Source organism: Rhyacophila brunnea, unplaced genomic scaffold (genome assembly GCF_057557595.1).
Source record: "Rhyacophila brunnea isolate RB1 unplaced genomic scaffold, BYU_Rbru_1.0 scaffold_136, whole genome shotgun sequence".
NCBI lineage: Eukaryota > Metazoa > Arthropoda > Insecta > Trichoptera > Rhyacophilidae > Rhyacophila > Rhyacophila brunnea.
In genome coordinates this window covers 208651-221078 of record NW_028232792.1, presented here as the reverse complement: position 1 = coordinate 221078, position 12428 = coordinate 208651, and the positions used below count along the sequence as shown (strand labels likewise).

The 12428-nt window shown below is 36.5% G+C and overlaps 1 protein-coding gene across 2 annotated transcripts; it reads right to left on the bottom strand.

Annotated features, from left to right (window-relative positions):
- Positions 1-379: 379 nt before the first annotated feature.
- Positions 380-11761, bottom strand: LOC147076010 (uncharacterized). 2 transcript variants are annotated; one of them, XM_085941751.1, is made up of 4 exons: positions 11557-11761; positions 7960-8103; positions 6487-6639; positions 380-1829 (listed from the first exon to the last, which is right to left on the bottom strand). In XM_085941751.1, the coding sequence occupies exons 1-4, from the start codon at positions 11701-11703 to the stop codon at positions 717-719; spliced, it is 1557 nt and encodes a 518-aa protein (XP_085797877.1). In that variant the 5' UTR covers positions 11704-11761; the 3' UTR covers positions 380-716. The 2 variants fall into 2 exon arrangements, with proteins under 2 accessions (XP_085797877.1, XP_085797878.1); XM_085941752.1 differs by lacking the exon at positions 6487-6639 and having other exon boundaries at positions 500-1829.
- Positions 11762-12428: the final 667 nt, after the last annotated feature.

Sequence of the window (12428 nt, the reverse complement as noted above, 5' to 3'; positions counted from 1 at the left end):
ATTTTATAAGGGTTTCAAACAGTTTGCTTAGGCAGGAACATAAAGATATTGGTCGCACGCTTTTGCCTTCTGTTTTGTTAATAAAGTGAACAAATGATTCTTTCCATTTCGATGGATAGTCATTAGAATTAAACATTTCATTAAATATTTCTAATAGAATTAGTTTGTACTTAACGGGGATTTTTTGTAATATATCGTAATCTATGCCGTCCATACCAGGGGCTGACTTAGGATTGGTTGAGTTTAGAGCTGTGTTAAACTCAATGAGGTTAAAAGTGCAATCAAAAAAAATATTTTCACCGCATATCGGCTCCCAATTTGGGTCAGTGGGAACCCAAGGTGGACATATCTTATTTAAAGCGATTTTGATTTTTTCTTCGGTTTGTAAATTTTCTGTCTACATGAGTAGGGTTAACTTTAATCCAATTGTTTAAAAAAAATACATTTATTCCAAACGAATCCGGAGTCAGTCCTGTGATAAACGCTAGAAGCAAAATTTGTAAAATTTATCCTTTTCTTGGATCTAAATGTTTTTATTGCTGTCGAACAAGCTTTTTTATAATTAATTAAATCCTGTAATTCCAGAGTGTGTTTCTATTTTTATATGCAGCTTTTCTTAACCTTTTAATTTTATAACACTCAGCATCCCACCAGGATACTGGATTGCTGTATTTAAGAAGAGTTGGGCGCGAAGACACTGAGATAGAGTGTGCGGATCAGAAGTTACGCCCTCTGCCGAAACTTCCCCCTCTGCCGAAAAGTCCCGCTCTGCCTCTGGATCGGCGATTGTCTGGTTCGTCTTCACTTTGGCTTGAGGATCGGCGGCGTTTCCGAGAGGGCTCTGGTCGTTGGCACACCATACGCTTGATTATCTGCTTGCTGACAGTGGTGGTATGGTTGGACACGATGAAATTTCCCCCTGATTGGAGCACTCCTGTGGAGAGTGCCAAAGCAATCCCAGCGTAATAGAGGTCTGGAAAGTTGGCCGTCTTGATTGTATAAAACCCGGGCAGGCCAAGGACGTATCCGTAATCAAACAACTCCCCGTGTTTGTCAACAAGCGCCTTCTTTGCATCCAGGAATTTCTTGGCTTGCTCAGTGACAGCAGCTATTCTCAAGGCTGAGTTCGCTGAAGATATTACATTTGCCATGAACTCCACTGACTTCAAGCCATAGCCTTTCCAAACCATGATAACCTGCTCATGGATGGCTTTAGTAGCGGGTGTCAGATTTGTCGCCTTGATCACCAGAAGTTTAAGCTGGTAAACCAGTGTGGGGTACTGGCTGACCATCTTGTAGAAATTAGCAAAGCCATGAAGAGCGAAGCAGCGGGTCTCGAGAGCGTCATATGTAGCATCTGTAATGAGAGCTCTTGCCCTGAATGCGGACCATCTTTTTCCAATGTAGAGTGATTGAGCCTCGGAGTTAGTATCTACACGCTTCACCAAACACATAAGCCCACCCATTGCATAGTAATATACTTTCAGCCTATTCTGTCTTGTAATTTCCGGTTTCTTTTCCGGGTATATTTCTGTTGGCCCCAGGCTCGGGAGCGTGAGTCTAGCTCCATAGATTTTGAATATGCAGGATAGGAAGATGCTGGCATGGTCAGGGAGAGGAGGGAGATGTGCTGGATGGGCATATCTTTCAGGGGGTAGTATATTGACTATCGCATCGGGGTTGCTGTAGATTTTGATGACCGGCAAGCGGGACTCGTCAAACAGATCATACCCTCCTGTCCATTTCTCAGTCTCAAATGTTTTGCGTAAGGCTTGTAAGATTGTCATGCCGACTCCAGTAGCTGCAGATTTAGATGTCGCGTTGTGGTTCTGAAAAAAGTTGGTGTTTATTGGGTTCGAATCAGTGAAGTATTTAACGGAACTAGCTTGGGGCCTGGGGTATGAACTTGGAAGCTAGCAAGTACGGTATGCGCTCGAAAGGCGCGTCGTTCAAAAATGCTTTTGTGATAATATTTGAAACATTTCTTTGTGGGCAGGGCTTGTCAATTTTATCAGGGGTATGTTGATATTAAGGTTAAATTTTTGAGGCGGCTTTTGAGGCGGCATTTGAGACATTTTCTCGGGAGGGGCTTATTTGGTGTTAATAACTACACTAGTAAGCACACCTGATAGAAATGAAGCAGTTTGACTTGTTTTTAATGAATATTTTACTCGGGTTTTATTGTTTCTATTCTTAAATAGTGAAATATTAACGAGATAAACAGCAGTTGGATCTAAACACGCATTTCTCCACCCGCCCCTTATATCACCATTTCACCCTGTTATGTGACCTAGTAATGATGAGTTGTTTGAAGTACATTTATGTCCACTGTCAGCTATACCCTTTACATTGAAAACTTACGCATAAAATTTGTAAGATTATATACCTATTATAATATATACCTAATAGTCTCAGAGCAATAATATAAAGAGAGTGGCTATTTTTCGGCCAAATAAAGGCATGTTTCTCGCGTATAACGCACACTACTTTACTATAAAACGTTATACCATTATGTTGCTTATCAATACGGTTATCAAATTTGAACACACCATAGTTAAACATATTTTACATTATTTCTACTTTATTAGCTAAAAATAATGAAATACCACTAATTTTATATTTAAAACACACAAAAAAAATCAGCAACACGTGCTCAAAATTTTTAAATGAATTTAATCATTCAAATCAATATTTACCGGCGACATTTCCAAAAATATTTATTTCAGCCTTGGAATTCCAGCAGTGGGTCTATTCTATACTTATCGACCGCTAAAGTGATAAACTGATAAATATTATCAAACTTAGGGTAGGTTTGTATCAAAGTATTAGCACTTATTGTAACAATTACACGAAGTTGGTTTTTATTGTTGCAATAAGTGCTATATTTTAACAGCACCTATCTTGCTGCTGTTAAAATATCACACTTATTGCAACAATAAAAACCAACTTCGTGTAATTATTACAATAAGTGCTAATATTTTGATACAAACCTACCCTAAGTTTGATACTATTTATCACTTTAGTGTTCGATAAGTATAGAATAGACCCACAGGAATGCTTTCTCATTCGCACTTATGCTTCGTTTTTGTTCAGGCCTTGATAATAGTCTTTTTTTTTTAATAATAAGTTTATTTATTAAACACCACAACAGGCCGTGAAGCCCAATAATAGTGGTAAAACACCCAGAATTGAGGAATTTACGTATTGGATTATGTAAATATGTTTTGACCTCACCGGGAATCTAACCCAGAACTCCGGGATGGAAGGCCAGCGCCTTACGCACTGCACCATGAGGGCCGCCAAATTATCTTATGTGTAAATCGTTAGATATACACTATATTCCTATTTGGAAACTGACCATAAAGAATCAATTTGATATCAGGAGGAGGTTTATATAATGACATGTTTGGAGCATCACCATTATATTAATCGAATATAGATTTAAAAAAAAATAGATTATTATAATATAGTACTAGCTGAAGTACCCGGCTTCGCATAGGGTCGCTTCGTGGTTATATTTATCTTAGATATTTGAAAAATAATAAGAGGTAATTATTTTTTTAATATTAAAATATCTGTGTAATACAATATGGCAATATGAAAATAATTCTAATAGGAGTAAAGGTCAAACAAAAGAACACTAAATTAAAATCGAATCCAAAATATGAAAACGTTATTAATGTTATTAATATGTAGTAAAAAAAAAAAATCAAAATTGGATGGAACAAACAAACAACAAACTTTGTATGTTATATAATAATAATTTAGAAACCTTCGCAGGTGTGCGCACACAACTGACAAAAGTTTCATCGCAATCGGATTAATGGTATAGGCACGCATACGAATAGTAGAAGAAGATGATTTTCTAATTCAGAAATCTTCGTGGGCATGCGCATGACAACTCACCAAAGTTTCATTGCAATCGGATTAATGGTATAGGAACGCATACGAATAGAAGAAGAAGAAGATGGTTGTACTAATTCAAAAACCTTCGCGGGCGTGCGCACAACAACTGGTCAAAATTTCATCACAATCGGATGAATGGCATAAGAACGCATATAAATAGAAGAAAAAGATGGTTGTACTAATTCAGAAACCTTTGCGGGCAAGGGCACAACACTTGATCAAAATGTCATTGCAATCGGATGAATGGTATAGGAACGCATACTAATAGAAGTAGAAGATGATTTTCTAATTCAGAAATCTTCGTGGGCATGCGCACGACAACTCACCAAAGCTTCATTGCAATCGGATGAATGGTGTAGGTACGCATTCGAATAGAAGAAGAAGATGATGGTTGTACTAATTCAGAAACCTTCGCAGGCGTGCGCACGACAACTCACCAAAGTTTCATTGCAATCGGATGAATGGTATAGGAACGCATATGAATAGAAGAAGAAGAAGATGGTTGTACTAATTCAGAAACCTTTGCGGGCTTGCGCACAACAACTAGTCAAAATTTAATCGCAATTGAATGAATGGTATAAGAACGCATACGAATAGAAGAAGATAGAATAGAAGAAAAAAAAGAAGAAAATGGTTGTATCAATTCAGAAACCTTTGCGGGCGTGAACACAACACTTAATCAAATTTTCATTGCAATCGGATGAATGGTATAGGAACGCATACGAATAAAAGAAGAAGAAGATGGTTGTTCTAATTCAGAACTCTTCGCGGTCGTGCTCACAACAACTGGTCAAAATTTCATCGCAATCGGATGAATGGTATAAGAACGCATACAAATAGAAGAAGATAGAATAGAAGAAAAAGAAAATAGTTGTAACAATTCAGAAACCTTTGCGGCGTGAGCACAATACTTGATCAAAATTTCATTGCAATCGGATGAATGGTATAGGAACGCATACTAATAGAAGATAGAATAGAAGAAAAAGATGGTTGTACTAATTCAGAAACCTTCGCGGGTGTTGGCACAATTACTGACGAAAATTGTATTGCAATCGGATGAATGGAATAGGAACGCATACGAATAGAAGAATATAGAATAGAAGAAGAAGATAGTTGTACTAATTCAAAAACCATTGCGGGTGTTACCACAACAACTGACGAAGGTTTCATCGCAATCGGATGAATGGTATAGGTACCATACGAATAAAAGAAGATAGAATGAAGAAGAAGAAGAAGAAGATGGTTGTACTAATTCAGAAACCTTCGCGGGTGTTGGCACAATTACTGACGAAAATTTTATTGCAATCGGATGAATGGAATAGGAACGCATACGAATAGAAGAATATAGAATAGAAGAAGAAGAAGATGGTTGTACTAATTCAAAAACCATTGCGGGTGTTACCACAACAACTGACGAAGGTTTCAGTGCAATCGGATGAATGGTATAGGGACCATACGAATAAAAGAAGATAGAATGAAGAAGAAGAAGAAGAAATGATGATTTTTCTAATTCAGAAACCTTTATGGGTATGCATACAACCACTTACCAAAATTTCATTGCAATCGGATGAATGGTATAGGAACGCATACGGGACAGACACACAGACAGACAGACAGACATTCATTTTTATATATTAGTATAGCCTATACTCTTCCCGCAAGTGCAAGCAATAAGTTTACAAAGTTTTATCGCAATCAGATGAACGGTATGGCTGCGCATTAAATACGAACAAACAAACACACAAACACACAAAAATATTAATTTTTTATATATTAGATTACCAAATATACCCAACAAAATAATGTCTCCAATATCATATCAAACATGTTATCTCAATATTAACATACCCCTGATAAAGGTTGAGAAGCCCTGCCTGACAAAGGATATCTGCCAAAAACAAACGCACATTCCCGTGTGCCTTCAAACCGAGAAATCGGTACCGGACCGCCTTTCTTGGAACGGTCATCCGACCTAGGAGACACCGGGCCAAATCTACAGTTAAGGTTTCGAAACTTTAACAAGTAACCCCCGCACCTCTCTCATATTGCCCCCCTTATCGTGCGCTTTCGAAAAATCTAAGGAACACGGTTAGTACCGATACGGTAGCCAAGTCGACATAAACAACCTCCCGTCCGCCCCGCGGCGCGGCAGACGCCTGGGACAGCGCAATACTGTTTCAGTTTAGTGTCCTTGTGTTAAAAATTAATCAAACAAAAGTTATCCTAACCTAATACCAAGTGGATAGCGTAACCCAACAAAAGTTAATCAATCCCTCAGTGATACAGTGTAACGTGAAATCGAAGCCCCTACCTAGAGTTAAATAAAAAATAACGTCAGTGCGGCGCCTAATCTAAGGCCCCTTTAAATGAATTTGTAAGAAGACCAATACTTGTCTATGTTTTAGTGTAATAAAACATAATTCTGCGCGGAATTATAAAATAAAAATCTGTGTTATCAATTTAATACTTTTGTCAATATAATGTGATGCCAATTCCCCGTATGTCTCTCACCATACATTGAAGTACCCGAAATGAAGGACTCCATATGCACAGTGAGTTCGTAAAGGTATTAATAGGTACCTGATTTACAGGGTTGCATTCGGAATATGAGCAACCAGGTTGAGGGTAAACATAATTGCTTTGCTCTACATGCTCTTTAACCATCTCATTCTCTGAGTCATCCCGCTCGAAATTAGTCTCCGATTTTATACTGGTATGGTAGTTAGAAGGGATCTAAAAAAAATTCCAGAATTTTATAAATTAAAAAGCATATCATATATTCTTGACTATAGTATATAGTGTGCGTAAAACGAATCCGGTGGGGTAATTCCGACCACGAAGTAAAATAGCATTGCTGAGAATCTGCAGCCGTATGCTGTTGGATTGTTGGTTTAACTACGTACCTGTTAAGTAACTATAGGGGACCAATTTAACCCTGAATATGCATATGCGCAGGTGAAATTTTACTAGCGCACACATTTTTTTCATTAACACGACATGTCTTTTTAGAGCGAAACATCATGGGCGCTGCGTACGCACTGCGTCTGTGAGACCGCTGTACTCCGACTGCGAGCGGAAGTGAGAACGCACCGCTGTTGCGTACTCACTCTCACTCGCAGTCGGAATACAGCGGTCTCGCGACACAGCGCGTACACAGCGCCCGCATGGTTTCGCTCTTACCCGTTCTGCAGGCGTATACCATTGCATAACTGCCTTCAATGTTGTGGTGAGTATCCCAGGAGGAACTTATCAATACCTCAGTTGGCGTGCACTAGTATGCGTTATTTGCTTATTATAAATTAATTTGCTTGGTATTATTTAGTATATTATATTAAAAATATTTTCTAAATGTTTGAATATTTTTTGTTGATGTGAATTTTGACCAAAAATTTTTGCAAAAAATTCCCACCCATTTTGAAACAGGGTTGAGATACGTCATTGCCCATTGAAGAAGGAAGCCGATACATTACACGACTAATCCTACTTTTCGCCCCTCCCGTTGTCTATGGATGATCTGTCATTGTCTATAGAGTGCTCATACTGACGCGTCTGTCGTATTCACTTGTCGGAGTATTCTTAGTTTCAGTTTTCTTTCAGATTATTTTAACGTATCTTGGAGACCTTGGAGTTCATCTGATTTAGTGGTTATGTGTTACAGTGTTATTAATAATTGGAAGTGACGATCAAAGTAAGTATACTTCTTCTGTGTATAATATCATAATACGCTAGGACGTTTGTCAATATGACAGTCGATTCTAAACGACAATAACTAATGACTTATTATTATACTCTTTAGTCATTATATAATACCAAACTCCGCTTGCAAGTACGTTATCAATAAATAGTATGGCAGTGGACCATTCGTTGCCTCTGCAAAAAGTTATGCTCAGGCTTTATTAATCTAAAGATGGCGGTGGGTACGTTAAACAACGAAAGAAATGCCTGAATCTAGATAGGGCGGATGTCTTCTTTTCCTTACCTACTTATCCTGCAACCCACCGATTGGGAATGTCTGCCATAGATTAATTGCATCAATATTAAAATAAAATATACCTGATTATCTGTCATCAATTCCACATAAGAGCTACATGCTTGAAGGTCCTCAGAATTGACTGATCGTATTGGAAACTCATCTTTGATGTCAACTTGTTGAAAATCAGTCTCAAATTTTATATTGCCCAGGTTATTTGCAGGATTCTGAAAGTCAATACATTGTATAAATTAATATATGACGTGTAAAGTCCAATAAGCTACGCAACGATATATCGTTGTTTTGATAATGGCCAGGAATGCCAACAACGATCTTGTTTTTCTTTTGATGCAGGAAATGTTTAGTTTTTTGGGGACATACTTCTGCACCAGTGGTACGAAATATTTTTTATCTATTTAGTTTTACTGTTGTGTAATATAGTTCGATTGATGTTTTGCAATGACATTATTAATGATCAACGCACTCAATACAGTAGCTAGCAAGTAAATACGCGCATAGCGACATTCGCACGCAATTTCCATTATGCGATATCACGCATCGGGAATTTATAGCAATATCACCTTTATTGTAATGGCGTTAGAACAGATTATGCCATTCGGCAGACCAGACAAAAAAGTCAGCTATTTTTTTTGCAGATGCTTCGTCCATATATTAATGTCATTGATGTTTTGTGACTGGGTAGGTTTAGAAATGATAACTATTTTTTTTTGTGGTGGTATATGAGTTTTTTTAGTCATCCAGTGGTATTCAAGAGGTACAAAATGTCCGCAAGGTAGACGGTAGGTCGCTGGATCGATGAAATGATAAAGTTCTGCAAAAGTACGTGGCAACGCAATGCACAGGGCCGAGAGAAGTGGAATAAGCTTGGAGAGGCCTTCATGCAGCAGTGGATAGATTTAGGCTGATGATGATATGAGTTTTATTGGAAAAATCTTGATCCAAAATCATTTCTAAAATGCTTCTTACTGTATAAATACTGTATAATATAAATGATAAATTATTTTCACAATAATATGTAATGAGGAGCACGTGTTGTCAGTAACGCAATCGAATTTAATTAAAATATAATATTTTGATGTCACTGATTGTTGCATGATATGGCGAGAAAGAGATAATATCTCTTCTCTACATATTATTATGTCAATTACTTTTTAACAGTACATACAGCGCGGGATATCTAATTGTCTCATTATCTGTTCAAAATGATAAATTAATTTTATTACGAAACGTGTTTTCATAATATTTCGATTTTGCAGAATCAATTAGAGTAGTAAAGTGTCTAAAAATAATAGAATATTTTTCATTTATCGACAATAATTTGATAGCAATCCTCGACCGGACTTGGAGGAGGAAAGGATTGTGCAAAATGTATATAGCCCTAGGACCAGTGGTCAGCAAACTTATTAGTCAACAGAGCCAAATATCAACAGTACAACGGTTGAGATTTAGATTTAATTTGAGAGCCAAATTTCTTAAACTTAAACTATATTGGTAGGTAGGTACACTGTTTATTAACTTAATAAACTTTAATTAAAATTTTAAGTCTTCAATCTTCATTAAACTATAGGTAGGTACACTGAATAAAACTTGATCTTATTTAATGATAAATAATTACAATATAAAAAGAATCTTTTATATACAACGTTTTTAAATTTTCTGTTGAATCATATAAACTTGACTTGACTAGCTTAAACGATCAAAAAAATTTGTACTTGATCGAAATAATACTGAAATGTCATTTTGACATGTGATATTGATTTCCATAGTAACGCACGTATATATTAATAATTTAGTTGCTAGGACCCCAGACCCCCTAGCAACCAATAATGGTGTCAAATTAACTTTTCATACAAAACAGAATTAACTGAAAATGAATTCAATTCTACTTAAAGATGGCTAAAAGAATTAAAAGAACGCATTGGTATCGTGTTCTGATATATTCTAAAAGTTTCATTTGTCTAGCTAATCGGGAAGTTAGTTAAAAATCGATTGCAAGATTTGTACCGGACTAAGAACCACCGGACAAATAAGAATGCAAGCTAAGAAAAACGTTGTAATAAAATTAAATTGTAAGTAAGGTTTCCATAAAATTAAATTATGACAATGACTGACAAACACTTAATGTGAACAATGGTCTTGCATCTCCTTGAAAATTTTGGGTAAGTCAGGTTTGTATATTGTTGTTTTTAATTTTAGGCACGATTCCAGATTGTCGTAAATAAGACGACTTCTCAATTTACTTTTGATAAGGTTCTTGCGTGAAAAATATTGTTCGCATGAATATATAGAAGCGAAAAGGTAAAGGAACAGTAAATTAATGCTAATTTTTTCAACTTTACTGGTCATATGAAGCAGAACCGCATTCAAGGGGCCAAAGAGCCCCATGCGGTTCGCGAGCCGCGGTTTTCTGACCACTGGCCTAGGTTGAAATAAAGCGTCATGGTTGAAGAACCTAAAAGACTGGTTTGAGATACTGACTCCAACCTAGTCAGGACTACCACGGATTAGGGCAAAATCACCAAAATTATTCAATATGACACCAGAAAAAGTTAAATCTCTGTCAATACTAATGGAATGGGTACCTATAATTATTGTAATATACCTAACCACAATAAGTAAGTAATGTGTGAGCTTGTGATACGTTGGTTCGTGGTGATTGGCATAATCAACCTTCACGTGGCTTGGATAGCTGTTCTAGATTCCGCCAAAGTGTGCGGCATCCTAAAGCCGGCGCTCCATTGACACGCAAGTCAAACGATTTACAGTCTTCGGACTTTTTTTTCGTGTGGAGCACCCCAGATCTGCGGACTTTTTAATCCGCGGACCAGGCTCGATGGATTTCAAACATGATTGATATTTTACTCACTTGGTTGCCAGACTTCGTCGGTCGATCACTATGCGTATTCGATTTGACATTAATACGCGATTATTCGGACCGAAAAAAAATATAATTGTTTTAAACATTTTCATTGATTGTTTTTGTTAATTTACACATTTAGAAAATGAGAGATTTATCAATTATTTTTTTATTTGTATTTAGGTATGAAGTTCATAAAACAAAACCTAAAACTTGTGTTGTTTTCACTGCTATATTATTTTATGCAAGTCTACATATAAATAACACAAAGTTATAGAATTATTGGAAGACATTACGATGATCGCTACTTTAGACTCTTGACAGCTCGACTTTTTTATTCGTTCGTTATCAGTAGCAGAGCATATACAAATCGGACGATTTATTTTCCTCGGACTTTTGGCTCGCCAATGGAGCGCTGGCATTAAGGGGAATATATTACGTTCGCACAATATAATAGTGTTTTCATAAAGTTCCGACAACATTGAAAAATATGAAATTCAAATTGTTTTTACAAATAATAATGATGGACAACTATCAAATGGTAGATTTTCACGATGGAAAGAAATATGTCTCAACCGTCAATAGATTATTGTAACACAACAATGAACAGGTGCGTGTTTCGACGGAAAATAAATTTTGTTCCTCTTTGCTATTATACGGGTGCTCTAGGCTGCTCGTAAATGTGTCTCCACGCAATGTTTATTATACAAATGCATACACTGTTAATAACGCCTGACGACACACATCTTAAAACAAACAATAATATGACGTACTTACAATAATACTGTTATGAAAAACTAACCTCAAAAGTGTAATCCGCATCATCGGTGCCCTCTTGCTTTATGTAGGTAGGTAGCTGGCTGTTTGGATCATGATTCACAGGTACCTCAAACCATTGCTTCCCTTCTGCAACAGGTTCGGAGTCTTCTCGTTCGCATTTAACATCCATTTTATGTATGCAATTGGTCCTTCAGTCAAGACTTTATCTATCGCGGCACACAGAACGTGTGCCGTGACGTGGGCCATAGACTAATGAGGCATTTTCCCATAGACAAAAATAATTAACCGTGTAGCCGCTTTTGCAACAATGATAAAAATTAAATACAAAACTAAACTTCCTTTAAACATCTCCACATGCCACTTTCCCATTATATTGTTCGCGGTCCACTGAATTGCAAACTTAAGCATTTTGTGATGATGGTTTGTTTGCGCACAGATCAGTGCAAAATTTGATCATTGACCCAGATTCGTTGAACATCATGGTCGGTGAAATTCGTTTGGATTTTGACATTTTTAAAGGAGTTTTTTTGCTCGTTGATCGATTTATGTAGGTAGGTAATGGAAATTATTAATATTCAACTGTTCACATAGTGAGCAGCCGAAAACAATCATGCAATTGACTTTTGATAATTAATTTTGATTGGAAATAAATTGGGTGGGTTGGTATCTAGGTAAGTGAATGATTTCGAAAAAATATATCCCTAAAGTTATTATTGTGATCACGTCATTATGGTATTATATTGACTTATTTAAATTATAGTAATTTTTCTATAATCTAAGTTACAGTAATACAATATTATAATTAAATTTAATAATTCTGTGTCTATTTGGCAAAAGCAGATAATATGTTCGATTTTTGGTGTTTTGAGGTTTTAATGCAGATTTGTTCTTTTA

Bases quoted from the DNA above. Each gene is read 5' to 3' on its own strand.
- LOC147076010 (XM_085941751.1), bottom strand. From the start codon at position 11,703: ATGGATGTTAAATGCGAACGAGAAGACTCCGAACCTGTTGCAGAAGGG. The intron at 8,104-11,556 runs GTTAGTTTTTCA...ATTGACTTTCAG, and splicing joins ATGCGGATTACACTTTTGAG to AATCCTGCAAATAACCTGGG. The intron at 1,830-6,486 runs GTACCTATTAAT...AACTTTTTTCAG, and splicing joins AATGCAACCCTGTAAATCAG to AACCACAACGCGACATCTAA.